The sequence below is a fragment of the Ruditapes philippinarum genome, unplaced genomic scaffold (genome assembly GCF_026571515.1).
Source record: "Ruditapes philippinarum isolate M1 unplaced genomic scaffold, ASM2657151v2 ctg3999_1_1_1_1, whole genome shotgun sequence".
Lineage (NCBI taxonomy): Eukaryota > Metazoa > Mollusca > Bivalvia > Venerida > Veneridae > Ruditapes > Ruditapes philippinarum.
The window spans coordinates 201,393-223,170 of NW_026854622.1; the positions used below are offsets into that span (position 1 = coordinate 201,393).

General features: G+C 32.7%; 1 protein-coding gene across 1 annotated transcript; it reads right to left on the bottom strand.

Moving 5' to 3' along the window:
* Positions 1–3,028: 3,028 nt before the first annotated feature.
* LOC132740612 (uncharacterized) lies at positions 3,029–20,621 on the bottom strand. The gene is made up of 6 exons (XM_060728556.1): positions 20,584–20,621; positions 10,609–10,787; positions 9,050–9,170; positions 7,250–7,321; positions 4,687–4,958; positions 3,029–3,206 (listed from the first exon to the last, which is right to left on the bottom strand). The coding sequence occupies exons 2-6, from the start codon at positions 10,630–10,632 to the stop codon at positions 3,045–3,047; spliced, it is 651 nt and encodes a 216-aa protein (XP_060584539.1). The 5' UTR covers positions 10,633–10,787; positions 20,584–20,621; the 3' UTR covers positions 3,029–3,044.
* Positions 20,622–21,778: the final 1,157 nt, after the last annotated feature.

A 21,778-nucleotide genomic window follows, 5' to 3' on the forward strand; every position in this document is an offset into this window, starting at 1 on the left:
TTTCCGTTAGTTTCAAATTAAAAATTACAAGCAGGTTCGAATACAAAAATCATGTTTTTTTATATGAGTTCATTTATGTTTTGCAAAACTTGACCACTGTTTATGCTTGCATAGCACTTATTGTACAACAACATATTAAAATTAATGAATTGAAAAAAAATACATTCATAAGAATGATGAAATGAAAATAAGAGGTTGATATGAAACACACAGTGGTGTCTGAATTTTCAGACCTTTCTGTTGGAAATGTGTCAGAGTTAAATCGTATACCCCCATACATGCACATGCACAGTGCATTAACCATGTTAACTGTACTGCAGGTTTTGGTTCACGAACTCAAGTTACTGCACTGTCTGTCGGGGATAACGTTAGACATCCTGCTCGTTGATTGGCTCATTTTTGTCTCGTTGCTCGTTCATTGGTTTACCTTTTGCTTGAGTTTTATATTGTGGCATAAGGGAACATGTTTTTTTTAATGTTTGCCTATGAAACAAAAGAAAACACTTGGCAATCTGATTTATACTTATGTTTTGGTACTCCTTTTTTTACTTAATCAACACATGAATTAACAGATGCAAAAATGCAGTTCATGAAAATTTAAGCTAAAAAGACAAAACTTTGTCCAGAATTAGAACTTGCAACTGTGTGGTCACAATTCCTTTGTCAGCATTCATTCTCTCTAAAGTCATAACAAATTACGAAAACTAACGAAAAGCTCACGAATATTAATGGGTATCTGGTCAATTTTGTCAAACAATATTTAATATCAATGCGTATATCATGATAAAATTATGGAAATTAACGAAAAACTTCCCGAGCCTTTATTACTTCCAGTGTCGGCTCAATTTCTGGTATAGCATCATCCTATCTACATGTATCAAAAATATGAATTCATAACTTTATTTTATGTTTTCAGTGGATTACTGATTTATCCGTGAAAATCATATCTGATAATGTCACAGTGAAAATTATCAAAATATAATTTCACACTTTTCAATGATGAAATTACTTTTTTAGGTTTTTCCCCATGTGGTACCTCAATTTTATTTTTGCTGACAATTCTGATATTGTCAGGGCTGTTAAGAGAAACGCAAAGCTAAACTTGATAAATAAGTAAACTTGAATTTCAAAAGTAATAAAAAGAAGAAAACTAAGTTAAACTTCAATTCATTCAAATTATCAATCACCTTATATCGTCTCTAAATTGTTTGTTTCATTTTTACAGTCTGAAAAATACAATTCCTTCTACATGCAAAACTGCTCTTGATGACATTTGGGCATATTTAAGTATCATACAAGCAATAAGTGCCTAATGCCATATAAAAACTTGAAAAGCAATGGCAGCCACCAGCCCGAAGAATAAATAAACAACCTAGCGTTCGTAAGGCAGTCTGTTTCCAATTTCATAGCCGCCTTTTGAATGTTTACACATCTGTCAACACTTATTTATTGTCTGTAATAATCCTCAAAAAAAGTTTTCTTTCTTTTAAAATGATATATGACTAACAAATCCAAATGATATCCTACTGAATCAAACACAATTATTTTCCTCCAGTGAAATACACGACTTTTAAAAATGGCGGCCTCTTACATTTCACAAAGCCAGGTATAATATAAATTATCTGTGAGTAACGGAAATAAGGTCGGATTGTGTGACTTTTTCTTTTACTACATTTGTTTGTTTTTATTATTAAAACAAACAATTATTCATATTTTCTAATAAAATGAATGATATCATCGCCACCTTAAATTGATTGTTGAACTTATTTTGAAGCCCAAGACTTCTTGTATTTTATGAGAAATTCTACTAATAGAGGCTACCAGTGGGTAAAACAGATTTTAATATTTAAAATAAATATAAAAGAAATTTCGTTTTAACTTGTTGTTAAGACTAAAATAAAAAATAAAATGTGTTTGTTTATTGTGTAAATTGTAATTTCATTTCATCTCGTGAACTTTAAAAACAGTATTATCACTCGTGGCTACGCAACTCGTGAGAATACTGTTTTATAAGCCCACTCAATGAAATAAAATTTCATCTTAAACACAAGCAAACAAATATCCTCTATGTATTAAAGGTTTAAAAAATGTATGCATATTAACAATCCGTGTATCTTTTTTTCATTATTATATATATAAATAATATAATATATAATAATTGTGTATGGCGTTTGCAAGATCGAGCTGACTATACTGACTACACGAAATATGGGCATATTGTGACCTATGTTAGGATATTTGTGAACTTTAAGGCGGTGTATTTACTACTTACTGATATTTACAGCTAGATCTTAACATGAAACTATTTGGAACTATTTGAACGTATTGTTTCACTTATTTAAACATATGGATAGGAAACAAAATAATTATAAAGTCATTATGAATTAAATCAACAAAGCCATCAAATATAATATAAATCAATATTCTGCCGAGCAAACTTGCCATGCGTTTTTAGTTTCGACATTCCTTATGCATTACCTCCGCTTTGAATAGTTTTCAAATAGGCTTGAATTAATGCCACTTGCATTGAAACTTTAGACCGAGGGTTCAAACCCCAGAAATATCAACTTCTTTTCTCTGTTTTCTCTTTTCTTTAATCAATATGAACTCTATATCCCCTTTTTTAAAAAAAGGGGTTTTTTGAAAAGTATAATAAAATGTATTTTTTATAAATGTGCTAAAACTAATATCGAATATGAAAACCCATGTATTTAAAATCTAATAAATCAAAACTACACGGTGAAAAATTTAAATCTTTAAAATACTTTTGAGAATTGTGCGAAAATTTTTAAAAAACCATAAATTTGTAAAACATAGGATTTTTGATTAGGTTCCTAGTAGGAGAATGGTCAGCAATCCTTTAGTCAAAAACCACTACCCGCTGGAGTGAGGTTTCATAACCCCGTTATTTAACCAAATTTAGTGGCTTCATAGATCAAACAAAGATAAAAGATGGGTCAATTCTGATGGGGTTTGGGATATGGCTTTAGCCGCTTTTTCCAAAAGCCGCAAATTGCAACTAACTTTATCTAGATAATGGAATCTTACCTTGACTGTGGTTGAAACGTCTGGTCGATATACAAGTTATGAAAATTGTGCTTTGTTTTATATTGTCTCACTGGAGGGATAGCAATTACAGACGTCCAGAGATAATCTGTTATCTGGAGTAGCACTAAAATAGGTTTCGTTGATGAAATGTTGTACACCTGAGAATAAAACAAACTGTTGATATATTATGCTAAGACAAAGGGACTTATGTGACTGTACACGTCGTTTTTATATGAACTAAAAATTTTACATTCGAAGTGTAGTGACTATAAGTGACTTTATACGTTAGATATATAGATATATAGATAAACAAATACTTTAAAGATCCTGTATGTTGTAATTAAGGATGTAACAACACTTGTGTTACAACACTTGTGTGAAATTTTATAATGTATATAATTATTCTTCTAAACCAATTTTTAAACATCTAGAAATATGTTAAATATGTATTTCAAATGCTAATATGCATTATTATATATGTAATCATTAAAATACAAATGTATATGCATTCCCTTCTTATTTAAAAAATGGACTTGACTTTATAGAAAATAATTTTTTAGTTACCTCCCTTTATTTACATAACATGTTAACTCGGTAATATCTTTACAAATAATGCTTCTGGAACTTTTAGTATTGATAAATCTTTATTTGAGCATCATATTAAATTTGACCATGAATCCAACACATCCCCTTTACTAAGAGGCCTATGATGTCTCAGAAATATCTTTTTTTATTTCAAAACAAACTATTAATTGTTGGTATCTTGTTAAGTTTCCAAAACATATTACTTATTTGCTATATACATGACTTTTCTTTTGCATCTTTAGTTCTGTTGGCAATTAGAGAATAATAATGAATAAGTAGTTTGTTATGATGTCAAATACCAATTTGTTCACATTTTGGTAACTTTACGACACTAATGCATGCTCAGCGTTCTGATTGGAGTCGAAATCATCTAATAAGCACTTAATCCTATTATCTAAACATTATTTAAGTCATGTTTTTGACATTTTTATTTTTTATGAAAATACGGATTTACGGGGTATATGTGCTTTTAAAGTCCTGATAGTCTTCCAGACTTTGTTTCAATATAAATATTTTTAAAGAAATGGATTATTTTCAGGTAAGGATAAAAAAAAATATTGATTTAAACATATCTTTCATATAATTACTTTTAAAAATGAACAAAAAATTTTTAGCGGGGACAAAAATAATCAAAGTTATGAGTGTCCTGTTTTCAAAAATGACTGGACTTTGATTAAAACAGAGTATATGATTTCTAAAACGGAGCTTTAAGATCATATAAAACATAAAAAACTAGATCAATAATGAAAGGCGGCGTTCAATGAACGCAACCGTCATACGTTCCAGCAACACGGTACCACCTGCAAGGAGCCCAGCAGGACACCAAACAAAAGCAGTAAAGGGGACAAGACAAAGCCCGGACGAGTTAGATTATAAAATAGAGAAATACTGAAAATGAGGACAGGCTCGGTGTGATTGAACCTATTCATGCACAAGCATTATTGCACTAAACATAGTTCGTATAATATTTCCATGAATTTTTATTTTCTAAAGTGATACAAATGTAAATGCAAAAAGAAATAACAGTTTAATATTATTTACTGATGAACATACCATATTTGGAACAACTTCCCGTGTATAACCATCTCCATTAAGTTCGATTGTGTCTAGATTATCATAATTCCCGCGTATTGTTACAACTGTACTGTCCTCGCTGGCAACAAGACGGATCTTTGCCTCTTCATTTGCTTCAATGACTAATTGTGGAATGAAATGATGAGTTCCAAGACTCTCGCGAGGTGGAATCTGAACAAAATAATTGCTTGTACCGCAAAACACAGCGCGTGGACGACCTTCTTGGAACAGGTATTGATCTGCTGAAGTTACTAAAATGATGAAGAAAGATAATTACAGACCAGACATGAGATAACAATGAAAAGGATACTTTTAAAGTGGTTAATTTTGCGCCGTGGAAATATTTGCAATTTTTGTTAATTGATATTATTTGCAAATATTTGATCGCGCAACAGACTTTCTTCTATAATTTAAAAACACGTTTTTATACAGCATCTTTCATGAATAAGATTGACTGTTCAGGTAGTGAGATTTTATTTCACATTGCTTGTTTGTTTAAAAGTTTGGTCATAATTAATCACAAATGTTTTATTGAAACAAAATACGTGTAAATAATATATATAGCAAAAAAAATATTTCAAAATATGACAAAGAAAATTTGTCATCAGGTTCTTTATCAGACTAAAAATATATATTTCAAACAATTATATAAATGATAAATGTATTTAACAACTGAATAGAACGGTTACAATAACAGCATATTCCTAACAAGTACCTGCTTAATAAATGATATCACTGAAAAACAAAACAGCATTGAATTTAAAAACATATTTTTGCAAATATTTCCGCACACAAAAAGTCCACTTTTTGCAATTAGAAAAAATTTTGTGACGCATAAATATCCCCTTATGCACTATGTTCATGAATCAACATTTTTGATGATCCCATCAGTTCTATGAACACTTTAGTCAATTAGTATTTTGTTTCCTTAGAAATAGATAATCATTTTGTTCTATACAAAAGGCTTATATAATCAAAACGTGTCAATAGATGCTATTAAAAGACGTTTTAACAAATAGGATTTCTTCGATGGTGTTTTCGGGTTCATTCAATATAATAACGCTTAAATCATGCATTACTTGAGTGAACCTTTCCTACCTTCACCGGTATTGACCTTGTCTATTAAGAAATTTTTCAAGCCGATAAATTATTGCTGTGTGTACTATAGAAATATCTTTAAACTTATATACATTTACATAAAAATTAACCTTTTCCCTTATATAAGCGTGTTTCGACGGCTTTTTGTCCCCCCCCCATTTTTGAGGCCTCAAACAGTGAAACAATGCCCTATTTAGGCCCCAAACACTGTTTTTCGTTTGAGAAATGTTGTTAAAAAAGTGACCACTTTTTCGGCGCCGTCCCCCATCCAAATATTACATCAGGGGGTTGCCAGAAGAGGGATGTGCCCCCTTCTGTTTGGGGGGTTTGAAGGGGGGCGGAGTCCCCCTCATCTCCAAGAAAATTTTGGACATGTGACAGGCTAAAAATGGCCTCAGGTCGATCTTAGGGTAACTAGTAACCGACGCTGAAAAGCCTTTTACTCTATCTCAATTCATTGAGAAGTTGCAGCACTTTGAAATCAGTTTTGATGAAAAAAAAAAACAATGCAAAATAGTGGTTTTTGGCAATTTTGAGACGTCCCCCCGTTGCCATGGTAACAGGAAATTTACCATTGAGCATGATGTTACAGAGGCTATGGTGTAGTCAACATTTGTGCCAAGTTTCATTAGTATTGAAGCATTTTTCACAGTTTCATAGCAGTTTGAACTTGTTACAGGAGGCTTTTCAATGAAAACGGCCATTTTTCGCAATATGCTCCTGGGGTAAAAGGTTAAATATAATTAAGAAATTGTGTTAAAATAAAATGAATATTTTCAATTTTCTTATAAATTTCACTGTAAACTTTTTTTCAGTGCAATAAAACATATTTTCCGTATTTACTCCGGGTTCTTGTCGGACGTTTGTCCTCTAAAACTCAGCCATCATTCAAACCGTTAGGTAAATACATGGAAAAATTATTTAATAAACAGAAAATTCCATTTTTTTCTATTATCATTTTTTTTCCATTTTCATCTCGTGGTAAGAAAATCATGATATTTCACTTGTAGCTACAGTGACTCTTGAAATATTACTTTATATACCACTAAGTCTTGATGAAAATAAATTCCGTATTTAAAGAAAAGAAAATGAAGATCCTTTATTTGTTTTGTTGGAATTGGTTATTATCCCCAAAGATAAACAATAATATTTCAAAATATAAACCATTATACGGTTAGGTGTTGTTTTGTTTGGTTGAACAGTTTAAGACAAATGGCGCCGAAAAATGAATGATGATTTTGAACATTAAATCGCCTAGATTATTGTAATTTTCAAAAAAAAGCAGTGAGTATGATAATATTACATGTATTAAATGTGAAACAGAACTAATTATATAAGCATTTACTTAGAATTACCGAAGAAGATAAAAAAGTATATCATTTATGTTAAAAAATATATGTTCGAACACCGGTAAAATGTAAGTCTTAGAACAAACTGTTATTACCTTCAAAAGGTGTTGTCTCTATAACAGTCTTTTGTGCAGAATATTCTGCGAATGAATAGGACGTACACTCCTCTGTAAAATAGATAGGGAAAATATAACAACTACATGTACAGAAGGGAAATAAGCAAGACTTTAGTGCAAAATGCTAGTATAAGAATGTATACATCATAATACGTTTACCCCCAATCTCAGTTTACTGAAAACATCGCCTTTCGAAACATCTCGTCATAAGGACTGTGATGACAGCATTCAGAAAAACACAAGCATTATGCACCTTAATATACAAAGCCTCTCCCCTTAGGCTATAGACATACTAGAAATTAAATAACAACCTCATGATCTTATTATTTTCTCATAAAAGCACCTCATAATGAAAACCATGAAACTAAAATACCAAGTTTAAGAACTCATTTACGCTGTGTTCGATGTAATAGAGCTGTTGGTGATGTCAAAATTGGGACAGTCCGTGATGATGATTTATCTTTAACCGATCCAGCGACTCTCTGGATTGACATCACACAGAAAAAGTAAAAATCTTTAATCGGTGAATTTGTTAACCTCCGAACGCTAGCAATAACTACGTATTAGTCACTATGAAAAGAAAGCGCTGATAGAGCATATGAAACAAACATTCATTTCAGGAAACTTTCACTACAATTTGCCTCATCAAAATAATCAGAGATATAAAAATTAATAACTTCATATAACATGCATTAAACTATTGCAGACTATACATATGTCACCAGAACATCTTGTTTGGTTACCGATCTTTTGTTTGTTTGTTTTTTCAAGATAAAATTATAAATAATATCCTCGCAAGTTTTGTAACTGATCCCTTTGTACCTCATCGCATTAGATATCTATCACCGTCCTATAGGCATTATCCCAAAAGAAAAATCCCAAAACAAAAATAAAAAAACACACATCTTTTAATGGATATGTCTGAAAGTATGATCATGGTGACTCCGCTTGATCTAGAAATATGTAACTTACTGGAACAAATTTAGAACATTTGTTATCTAGTAATGATCCTGGTATTCTAACGATGTAAATCACAAAATCAAGTGTAAATGGCAGCCTAGCAGCCGCCTAGCAGCATGAAGTGAAGTTGGCAGCCTAGCGGCCTGAATTTGGCAGCCTAGCAGCTTGAAGTTGGCATTCTAACAGCCTAGCAGCCTGAAGTTGGCAGCCTAGCAGCCGCCTAGCAGCATGAAGTGAAGTTGGCAGTCTAGCAGCCTGGCAGCCTATCAGTCTAAAGAAAACTAAGAATAGTCATGTCGTACGACCATCATACGATTACTAAAGACTACTCAAGATTATCAGTGACAAGTGGCAATTTGTAAAGACTGTCGTAAGATTGTCGCACTTTCGAGCGACGATCGTGCGACTTCCTTAGACCTTATAAGATCACTAGCAACCTGTTTGATCGCAGAGAGGTTTTGTGCAAGCTCAAAAACCTCTGTACGACTGAAATTGGTCGTGGGACCTAAATAAGATAACCTGCGACTATCGAATATCACCGATGACAGTCGTAAGACGTTTTAAAGATTGTCCGCGACCAGTTGTCACTGGTGATCGTTAACTGGGGCTTTACACACACATACACTGTGGTAAATCGCTCTATGCCACCGCCTGACAAATGCTGCGGCGACGTAAACTTACCATGCTTTTCATTTTGTTAATAAATAAACAATCAAATATCATATTGTTATAGGCGAATTTTAAATTCTATAATCAACCACTGTTAAAAATTGCTCTCTGCACAGTATCACTCAAAGTATTTAATGTTCAAATACTCACCATTTGTAATGTTGTGGTACACGTAATTAGGACCAAGAACATCTACAGGGATAACAGAATAGCCATAATTTGATTGCACCGCGTAAACTGAAATTTCAGCTGTAGCTTTAATGAATATTACCTGAAAATCATGGTTAAAATTTACTCATATTTTATTTACGTCAATGTTTTTCTAACATATTTACATATATCTACATTTGAATAAAACGTTTACATATTAAAACAAACCCATACCTCAATGACAGGAGACGAATTTAACATTTTTAAAGGTCAGAAAAAAGGTAATTATTTTATACTGGGTTATTTCAAGCTCTAAATGACAAGATTATATATGTACAGTGCTCGCCCGCCAAAGAAATCCCACATCAAGTGCCACTCTAAAACCATGCAATACTAGGGCCTATGCAGCCCTAGCTTCAAATAAGAGTTTCGAGAGAGGCGCGAGTCACGACCACAAAAAGACCATACGTGTGATTATCACGGCACTCCTCCATGTACTCGCAATCGTGTGATTATTAAAAGTAACCGATTACGTTCTATATAAATTTCTTTATTAATTACAATATTACAATGTTTTCTTTCATCAATTTGTAAAAGTAAATAATGCCGTCCAATTGCAAAAACATGCAGATGCGTCTCAAAAACTAAATGGGTCTTTTTTTCTTTTCTTTTTTTTCAAAAGGTAATTAAGCCTGTTATCTGAAAATAACATTTAAGTATACAAAATTATACGTGACGGTACATATTATGTCACGGTATTAAACTGCTCACTTATTCGATGAGAAAATATGCAAGCAGCCGCAAAGCTCAGTCGTTAGAGCCGCGGAACCGTATTCCGATGACCCCGGGTTCGGGTTCTAATCATGAGACATTGGGCACCCAGCTGGGGACAGGTTAGGCTGCACATTTTTCTAATACTGATAATTGCATCTGATAACAAATTTTGTCCCTGACAAACATACGTTGTTTGTATACATAATAATCAAGTTTCATTAAAAACTACGCATGCTAATGATTCATCTGTCACCACAAAAAAAACTGCAAAAGTCTAATTATGTGTTAGGATGTGTTGTAAACATTTTGTTAAGTAGCTGAGTGGTTGCCTTTTAGTGTTGAGGCATTAGAATTGCAGCCACTGTTTATCAACGCGTGATTGTACGATTAAATGAGTTCGAGTTACTGGAGTCTATGCATCTCTTTGCTTCAGCAGGTATTATGATTTTGACATCTGATGTTGCTTTAAGTTTGGAACATCCGAAGTTAGCCTAAATTGTGTTGGTGCACCGCAAAATAAACAAAACAAACACAATTTTAATGTTACCTTATTTTTACTTTTCAGGTTCTTTGATTTCTTTTTATGCATCACAATCTAAAAAGCGTTGTCTAGTATGCAATACCAACATATGTGTTTCTATATTTTTTTAATCTCGTTTAAATATATGAAATTGCTGAATGTGTGTGACTGCGCACTGGCGGTTAAAATTGCGTACGTGTGCACAACTGTAAAACACCATTTGTTTTCATACATACTATATTAAATCACAAAGAACAATACTTACATCACTTTGAGCGGGCTCAATCATTATTGTATTGTTAGAAGGAACCAAAGAATATCCTCCTTGTAGAGTCCCATCTCTGTCATAAACTTGAGCACGAACATCAAAAGGACTAGCGTTTGTTAGAAATATTTTTGTAGAATTTGGTACTATAAATTCTATGCCATAATTATCAGCATCATCTGCAGTGAAAAAAATATATATAAATCATACTCATTATTATAACTGAAACAAACTGTGCTGTTATGATAATGTGAGAGTGACGTTGCATTTTTGTGTACAGAAACATTTACAACCTTTGTCTAAATAGGTAAAACAGAGTGTTTAGAAGCGAATAGGATACAATATATGAAATAGAATTTGAAATGGCTCGATGGCAAAGTTGGTAAAGTCAATAGAGTTCGAGCCTCACAAGTTGTCTTATCTATTTTGCTTTTTTCTTTCCCTATTTGTTTAAATTTTACATTAGATGCAAATTAATTAGAATATGAAGACCGTTTTTATAATATCGAATGATTATGATATACCGGAAATAATTATTTGTATCCTATGTTGTGTGTAGTATGTAGTAATCATACGACTTTTGCAGTGCATAAGTATTTCGTGCCAACTTAACTACAGTTTCAAACAAGAATCTGTGTTTGATAAACACAAATGCCCCCGCGCTCAATGTTGTCAATAATTTAACTTTAGAGAGTGAAGTAGCTAATTTGTATGGAGGACCTTGTACCAACTGACCCCTAACTCCATCCAAAGGAAGAATATCATGCAACTTATTTTCCTACCAAATATGAAATAAATCTGTCAATGTATAAAGGCTGTATGGGCAAAAATGTAAAAATCTATTTTTAGCACTGTTGACCTTCCCAACTGACCCCTAACTCCATCTAAAGGAAGAATACCATGTAAGTTATCTTCCTACCAATTATAATACAAATCTGTCAATAAATAAAGGCTGTATGAGCAAAAGTGTAAAAATCTATTTTTAGCACCGGTGACCTTGACCAAACTGACCCTAACTCCATCCAAATTAGAATACCTCAATTTTATGTTCGTACAAAATATACAAGACATCTGCCGATAGAATAGAGTTAATACACCTGTAAAAGTGTAAAAAATCTATTTTTGACATTGGTGACCTTGACCCAAATGACCCTTTACTAAAGGAAAAGGAAGAGGACCTCCCTTGGTATGACTATTATAAACATGAAAGACATTAACTTAAAAATAAAGGCTGTATGAGCAGAAATGTTTAGATTTATATTTTAGACAAGTGACCTTGACCTTGACCTAGAGACGCCTAACGCCACAAAAAATTAGAAGACCGTTAAAGGTATTCACCTACCAAATATGAAAGATATCATTAAATAAATTAAGTAATTAGGTGAAATATTTGATAAATTCAACTTGACGGAATAGGTTAACCATACAAGGCCCTATTTTCAAAGTGATAAAAAGGGAAAATACTGGGGAAATGGATGGCACATTTATATAACTTGGCAATATCATGTATATTGTATTGATAAGTAAGTTTGAAAATTATTAAGCCATAATTTCAGATAAAACATAAGATATTTCCAACTTGCCGGTTTAGGTTAACCATTATTCATTTTCTATGTGCTGAAAAGGGCCATACCTTGGTGCAAATGGAAGCCATAGTTATGTAACTTGCCCAGATCATATACTTTGTATGGTTAAGTAAGTGTGTAAATCATGAAGCCACTGGTACAGGTAGAACTTAAGAAAAATCCAACTTGCCGTTCTATGTTAACCTCGTTCGGACAGATGGACGGACGGACAGACGGACGGACGGACCAATTACTATATGCCCGGGGGCATAAAAATTATGTACGTGTATGCATTCCGTATAATATTGCACCAACTTGCTAAATATGGCATCATTTAAAAACAAAAGTGAAATGAGAATTTGATAGAAAATAACACCTCACTTAAAAACTTTACAAGGCAAAAAATACAAGACATACTTACTCGATTGATAATGATATAGAAATATTTTTGGGACCGAACCTGTCTGTCCTGCATTGATATGTAACTAGAAATTCACCAGACAACCTCACGGTGGAAAATCACGCCGTTCGTTACCCAAACAAACAAGATGGCGGATGCAGCCGAAAAGTAAATTTTTCCTTTTTTTCTCTGAAATTCGTGATGTTTTTGTGTAAAGGTACATATAATAACCTTCTCCACAATTTTCCGGGCACACAGGATTTTATTTCCCGTCCCGAACTTTATCTGAAATGCGCGTCACCAGATTCCAAGCGAGATAATGTTTAACCGGTATGATCGTGATAACGTACGGCTTCTTCTCTCAAATTCGATGTTTCTTTCACATATTTGTATATTAAATGAAATCACTTACTTTAAAAAGTTAAAATATCTCGTCATATAAGCATTCATTCTGGCTAGATTAACCACTGTAAATATTAATATCGAGACATTTTCCGGAAACGTATGGCGCAAAAACATATCAGTGATAACGTACGGCGCATTTTTCTACTTGGTGGATTTTCATTTGTCCTGTCTAAATCTAAGGCAATGTGAATTTTTCAATCCACTCATGCCAAACTTATCTGAATTTCTTCTACATCAGTACATACTACATAGAATATCTTCGTTTGGGTAACGAACGGTGCGATTCTCATCCGTGACCTTACCGACTGCTTTACGCCGACAGTTGGTAAATTTGTCGATATTTTGATTTAGTGTCCAACTTTATTTGTCATCTAACGAAAACGCTGTATTTTTTTAAAATTCTGTGCGTTAATTTTCATAGAAGAACAAAAACCGATACTATATCGAAGTCCTTTCTTAGTCGACTTCTATTTTTCAAAGTACTTCATAGAACGGCATAGTGACGTAATAAAGTGAGTGATTATGAGGCCAAATAAAGTTTGACACTAAATATGTTAGTATTCATCCGTGCTGTTCTACAGAAATTAGAAACATTCTCCTGTCGCTATCGCTCCCGTCGAAGTTTCTAATTTCTGTAGAACAGCACGGATGAACACTAACATTTACTTATATGGCAAGCCTGCTTGAATTAAGATAATAAACACAATATGATAACGGTTTTACAGTGTTATAGTGAACTTGACCACCGCGTCACTAAATAATTATCCTAAAAGCACAGTGCACGTGTATATGTGTGTTTTGTTTACAATTACTTTCTTTTTTCAACCATATACAAATTAGTCTTGCATATCAGACATTATTTCACCGGTGTTAGAAAAACCTGTCTGACATGTAAGACAAGTCGCGTGTTTATAGAGGTCATTCCCACGCGCTCTTTAAGAATGTGTTAACTGCGTTCTTATGATGACGTCATTTCGCCGCTATGATTGAAGTTGTAATTCATACGCTTCTATAAAAACGATTGTTAAAAGAAAATCAAAGTGCTGCAGCACTGAATGCGACGGACATGCAACCGGAGAGACATTTAGGCTTCTTTTAAACAAAAACAAAACACAAAATATATAACAGAGAAAATTTGTTCCATACAAGTTCGAGATTTGTAGAGCAATATATTTTGTGTCCCAAACTGATATAATTCAGATTTTCTACTTTCAAGCACTTAAATACAGAATGAAATTCATGCCTAAAAACTCTGGTCAAACTTGTAAATCAGTGTCCTCATCGATTTATTCTAAGAAATGATATGTAAATAGAAAAAAATCTGTCAACGAAATATTTCTAAAATAAATCCAGGCAAATAAACTTCAAACATAATACATTATACATTTGAGAATGCTATTTAGAATTGCTTCGTGTTATATCATAGTGGGCATATAGACAATAAAATATAAGTCATTTGTATTTTTATTTCTCTTGGATAATGTCTCATTAAAAAAAAATTGGTTAAAATCATCAGCAATTAATAGTGTATTTTTTAGATTTTTTTTATTTACAAGGTAAAGATGTAGAGGCCAGAGCACATCGTTTTTATTTTATTTTAAATGTCACTTAAGCACTACAATGTTTAGTTGTCCTTTTCAATTTCACACTAAATTCCATTTTCAACTTGTTTGCTTCTTACAATTGTATAGAATTTCTAAAAGTATTGCATGTAATCCGCTGGTTTATTAATTACATGTATAACGTGTACTCCATAATCGCCTGTCCAAAAATCAGAACAGGTGAAGCAGAATCTATTTTTAGAATAGCGAAGGTTAATTCATATCATGACCTAGAAAAATATGTAAACAAACCACAAGAATCGGAAGTAGAACTGATATTATAACTTCCTTATCATGAAAGACTACTTGGCGGTAAAGTGTTGAAAAACTCTCTTCTTACATTCATTTTCCAAAAAAGATTATTTATACTAACTGTTGTACTGAATCTTATATATTAATAACTGCTGAATATTCAGCTAAACCCGCGGTATGAGTCACGAAAGTAGTTCTTCTTTTATTAATGCGCGAGTTATCCTAGAGTCACGAAAAACTTTTGATTTGTTAATAATAATGTTTTGTATAATGTAGAAATATTTATTTCCTACTAATATTGTCTTGGAACTCAGAGGTTACACCTTTATTGTAGTATAATTTGCTGTCCTACTTTTTCGACAGCGGTAAATCGTTTCAGCAGTAATTTGCATATTGCGCAATAATACTACGGGACTACAACGTTTTTATCAATAATATACGTTCATATTTTAACTTGGATAACTTAATTTGAAATTGAAAAGGCTAAATATGGAAGACATTAAGATATCCAGACAAAGTATGGGCGTTTTGAAGGATCAAATTCATGTACTATTTCTTGGGCTGTTAATCGGTTTAGGACACATTGCGCGAGTGTAGCCAACGAAATCCCATGTGTAGATGACTTAGCTCTGAACGCGCCTGAGGGCGCGTCCGTCGCAAAAATAGATTTTGTAATCATTTCGGTTCAAAATATCATAATTTGAAATATTAAAGAAAAAGAATCAAACACCGGCTGCCGACACAGACCAGTATATTTAGCTTGAGGGTACATGTTTAAGGTGGTAACGAGGCTCTGTTGAGTTTCGCTGAACAGTTACTCTCGATGAAATTAAGTATACATGTACATTTATAAATGCATTTATTTATAAACTGTTAGTAATAATTGCTAGTGAATCATTTCTACTACTTGTATAGGCGTAAAACTAACATTAGCCACCATAATATATCATGTTGTTGTAGCGATGTAAACAATGTTTAGGCGAAAATACAATGTTAATGTTTACAGTTTTAAAGGTGAAGAAATGATCTTAAAGGCGTCATGTTGACAGTCTTATAGGCGAAGAAACAGTCTTAAAGGCGCAATATTTACAATCTTACAGGTGAAGAAAGGTCTTTAAGGCGTTATGTTGACAGTCTAATAGGCGAAGAAAAGTTTTTAAAGCGTAAAGTTGGCAGTCCTATAGGCGAAGAAAAGTCTTAAAGGCGTAATGTTGACAGTCTTATAGGCGAAGAAAAGTCTTTAAGGCGTTATGTTGACAGTCTAATAGGCGGAGAAAAGTTTTTAAAGCGTAAAGTTGGCAGTCTTATAGGCAAAGAAAAGTCTTAAAGGCGTAAAGTTGGCAGTCTTATAGGCAAAGAAAAGTCTTAAAGGCGTAATGTTGACAGTCTTACAGGTGAAGAAAAGTCTTAAAGGCGGTATGTTGACAGTTCTATAGGCGAAGAAACAGTCTTAAAGGCGTAATGTTGACAGTCGTATAGGTGAAGAAAGAGTCTAAAATAATGGCGTGATGTTAACAGTCTTATAGGCGAACGAATAGTCTTATGTGCGAAGAAACAATCTTAAAGGCGTAATGTTGACAGTCTTAAGTCATAAAGGTGTATGTTGCCATTCTGATTGGCGAAGAAACAGTCGTAAAGATGACAGTCTAATAGGCGAAGAAACAGTCTTAAAGGCGAATGTTGACAGTATTATATGCGAAGAAACAGTATATATTAACTTAAAGTCGTAATGTTGACAGTCTAAAAGGTAAAGAAACAGTCTGAAAGGCAAACAGCCTTAAAATCGTAATGTTGACAGTCTTATACACGAAGAAACAGTATTTAAGGCGTAATATAGACATAATCGTGTCAGAAAATTAAATTTAAGCGTATTGCCAAAATTTTACACGCCTAGTCACATTTTTATGCGTGTAGCGAAAGTCTTTTAATGTGACCATCTTGAAGACAACATGTGAACAGTGCTTTAGGCGTACGGGGTTTATAACACGACATTTGACAAAGTTCAATGTGGCCATACCACGTGACTTTTCGGGTACGGAACACGCCGGTTTTTCACCCGATTCAGGTATGTTTTTTATTCATAACTTATTTATTACTCAACCGATTTTCATGAGATAAGGCGCAGAGTACCCGTAATTATATCAGCTTTCCACGGTAAATCAAAATTCTGAAAACCACTGAATGGTTTTTGAGAACATTCGAGTACAGTTTTCTTCTCATAGCCGAGGCCGAGGGGAACGGTACACACTCATTTGTCATAACGAGCGATTTCTAGCAAGTCATATGTTTTTGGTCACTATTTCATAGAAAAATACATGTTAAATCTGATATATTTACTATGTCCAATGTATCGGGTGAATGCAGTGATGTTTTAGCATATTTTCATAAAGTTATGTTGAAATGGTACGGAGCACACTGTTATTTCAAAAGATACGGTACACACATAATTTCTGTCTTTGAAATAATTCTTAAATAAAATATATGAAAATTTAATTTAAATTATAATGTGAGTGATTTTTTTTCATAGTTATACATTTTATTAAATAAAATTTAAACGAGACCCATGGGACCTTTTTTGCAATGTATCATTATGCTTACAGTTTGGTGTAAACATGATTATTCAAAAAATAAAAGAACATTTTGAGAGTACGTCGCGCATTATTCGATTTTAAATGTTGAGCAATTAATATTTGGCTATAAAGTGTTAATATTTCAGTGAGGGATACGGAAGACATTCAAAATTTTGTTCGTTTTGTTTTTTATTTGAAATAATTATGTATATTTTTTCGGATTACAAAACGAATTGTGAAATTCATGGACATCTGTTATGTGTGGTTATTCTTTCATTTAATTTATTTGTTCGAATATATAAATGACTGTCTAAACCGAGTATGAATATAAAAAAACAAACAAGAAGTTATGAGTAAGTTGGAAATATATGTTCCTTGCAAAATCGAATTTGGAGAAAAAACGCTGCTTTTGATGCAAGTGGATTTTTTAAATCACGGAAAGTTTAAAGTATTTTTCTGCCACATGATATTTGGTATGAATCATCTGCCAGGGTCCCAAACTAACTGCATGTATTTAAATTATCAAATTATCTACATATGGACAAAGATATTCCGCAGTTTTACGTGCAATCAAAATTAAAAGCCGGATAATTTGAAGAACCCATATGGGAACAAGGCCTGTAATATAACGTAACGTAGTTTATACAAGGTAATTTTGTTACATATACATGTAAGAAATTTTGGTAAAATTATGCCTATCTTTGACTTTCATTTAAAGAAGCTTTAAAAAATGAGTTCATGGATAAGTGTGTTTGCGTGTTTGTGTTAAAAATAAAATGATATTTTAATAATACCCATTTTGTCAATCAAATGCTATGGATTTTGGAGGCTGCGTTCTGTTTTATATACTACATGAAGTAGGCACGAGACCACAGGTGACTTCGATGTTTCGATTTTTATGTGAGAAAGTTTTCTAACTACCGTACAGAACGTCGGTCGTTCTACTCAGGTGCCCGTTAGTACCTTTATTTATACCCAAAGGGGCACTTGTAAAACTGGAAAGTCGCCACATGATCATGTCAGTTTTGGTGAGCCGTGAAACCAAACCAAAAATGACCTATATTACCTGAATTAAAATTTATTTTTAAAGCTTCATGTCTTTAAACATTAAAAATTTATGCCATGGCAACTACATTTTTATTTGTTTGGGTCGTCAGACAAACAAATAGTGGTAGCGAAATTTGAGACTCTGATATGCTTATTTGCAAAATTTAGAAAGTAGTCCGAACTCCTCGAAGCGGTTACTTACCTTTATAAGTACTCTAACGCTGAAAAATGAGGGCGGATCACAGCGTCAAAATTGTCAAATGACAGGCGCATTAATTTTCAAGCCTTCTCGGGGGAGAAAAGGTAGTGCCCGATTGGTTAAAGATTTCAAATTTTGTGTAATTCTTTACAGATATACATGTAATATTAAGCTCCATGATTATTTACAGCAGTGTTAAACGAAATTAATAAGGGTTACAAACCCTAATTTAGAATGATATGGTTTTCTTCAGGCTGTTATCTTATAGATCTATTTTCCTCGTGGTCGAGGGGTTGTACACGCACGTTTAGGAAGAGATATGTCCCGAGTTCAAATCCCAGTTAAGGCAACAAATGTTTTTTTTTAATTGTTTAAGCCAAATAAACTTTGAATTGAATATCAGTGTTGCAATAAGCCTTATAGCCAATTTACTACAGTTATAAGACTGGAAACAGCATTGGTGGCACTATACAAAAACAAATTGGTTTATAATCTCACATAATAAATATATAATTATTATAATGTTATCAAGAAATGATATTTTTCAGCGATTTAGGTCATGACCTTGTTTTATTTTTTCAGGATGAAGCAAAAAGACATATCTTACACTTCACTAATACTAAAAGAAATAATAAAAACAACAACAATAAACAACAATAAACACAGCATTATAACAACATTTTTTTCTATAGAACAATCATTTTGTAAACGCAACGAACATCGAAGTGTTTCACATACCCAAGGTGATTTTAAATAGGACAATTACATGGAGGTTGTAAATATTAAGCTTGATCTCTTAAAATTTAATGCACAAATACATATTAACATTAAAAGTAAGCATAATGATACATTTCAAAACAGGTCCGAGGGTTTTTGTTTAAATTAATAAAATGTATAACACTCACATTATAATTTAAATTAAATTTTCATATATTTTATTTTAGAATTATTTCAAAGACAGAAATTGTGTGTGTACCGTATCTTTTGCAATAACAGTGTGTTCCGTACCATTTCAACATAACTTTATGAAAATATGCTAAAACATCACTGCATTCACTCGATACATTGGACATAGTAAATATATCAGATTTAACATGTATTTTTTCTATGAAATAGTGACAAAAAACATATGACTTGATAGAAATCGCTTGTTATGACAAATGAGTGTGTACCGTTCCCCTCGGCCTCGGCTATGAGAAGAAAACTGTACTCGAATGTTCTCAAAAACCATTCAGTGGCTTTCAGAATTTTGATATACCGTGGAAAGCTGAATCAATATAATTACGGGTACTCTGCGCCTTATCTGATGAAAACCGGTTGAGAAATAAATAAGTTATGAATAAAAAACCTGAATCGGGTGAAAAATCGGCGTGTTCCGTACCCGAAAAGTCACGTGGTATGGCCACATTGAAGTTGTAGCTGAAATGTTAAACTTTTAAAAGACATATATTTACTGCAAAAAAAATATTTTTATAAATAAAGAGAAACTTCCAAACTGCTTGTATGAGACAAATATGATGTTAAAACTGCCTTAAAATAGAAGACTCGACCCTTTAGTATTATGGAAACAATATAATGTTACCGTTACGTATTCTTATAGATATATTTCATATGAGTTATATACCCTTTAAAAGGTCCATATTATCGTATCTGTAGTAAGTCATGTGTGCGTAGAAACAGTCTTATTGTCGTACACTAAGTATTGAAAGCAAAACTTCAGGTTTATTAAAAGAACGAGTGGTATCATATCTTATTGTCGTACACTAATTAAGTATTAATTGCGTTCGTGATATCACATGTAGCTACCCCTATTATAAAATAGCTTGTCGAGACATATTTTTCTGGGGTTAACGGCTAAATACATGAATATGTTTTATAAATGTTGTTTCAAATGCATAATAAGGCAGAAAATGCTTTCCATTAAAACCACACTTACCACTTATTATTTTGTCACAGTCTCTCTCCGGCAATTCTGAAAATAGAATATAGATATTTATATATATTTTTTTCTGAAAAATATCTTATCGAAATAAGCATAAAGTTTATTACACGCTAAATAACAAGAAAATAAAAGTCTAATAATAAAAAATAAGTCTAAAAAATAAATAAGTCTAAAATAAAATAATCTTCTTAGGACCATATATCTGAAAAACAAATATTAGACAAGTGTCGCGTATTTCTGCATTCTCCAGGGTTCAAGGTTAGGTTATGAAAAATCCTCTAAGCTCAAATTCAGACCTCAGGTATTTGATTGGTCAGAAATTGTAACACAATTTACACTGGCCAATCAAAATCTTGGGATTTGAGACAGAGTTATATCCTCAAAGCCAGGACAATAGGAACTGTACCAATATAAACAGACAGAACAAATGAACTATTTTTACACGATCGTAAATAGGTAATAATAATATATGGAAAGCTATTTTGGTTAAAAAATACACAATGCCTGATAACAGTTCATTGATTGATATAGAAGTAGAATATAAACAAAGTAGTATTTTGACTTCAGTACAAAATACTTAATAACTTTAAAAAGAAAATGGAATATTTTTTGTAGGTAACAAGTTAACCTATTAGTTATGGAATATAAGTGAGCATTATGACTTGATTTCATTTTGGAAATCAATAGATGTTATCCGCAACTTGGAAAATTGGGTATTTTACAGCACTAACACACTTATATCTTCAATGTGCACTACCTGTCATAATAGATTGCGCTTATTTTCCGAAGCTGTAACTGTAAAAGTTTATTTGTACCTACGGATTAGCTGGGAAAAACACTTAGACCACAGCTGTTTTCTCTCGGCCAATCAGGGTAGTTTAAAAGTGTTTGATATATCCCATAGGAACTCTGGAACAGAGCCGCATATTGCGCATAAATCCGAATCCGTACCGGCTTTACATATTGTTTGTCCGACCTTTGAATATCTTTTCATATTATGCGAGCGGGTGGTCTTTATTTATCTAATCTCAATTAAATATAATCTGCTAATTTAAAAATCAGTCAAATATACGGTATATTGAAAAAAGAAAGGAGTGACATCCGCCATTTGGCGCAACGTTCGGCGTAAGTTACCCCCCTTGATATGCTTGATTTTTGTTTTAATTTTTCGAGTAATGAATACGAGATG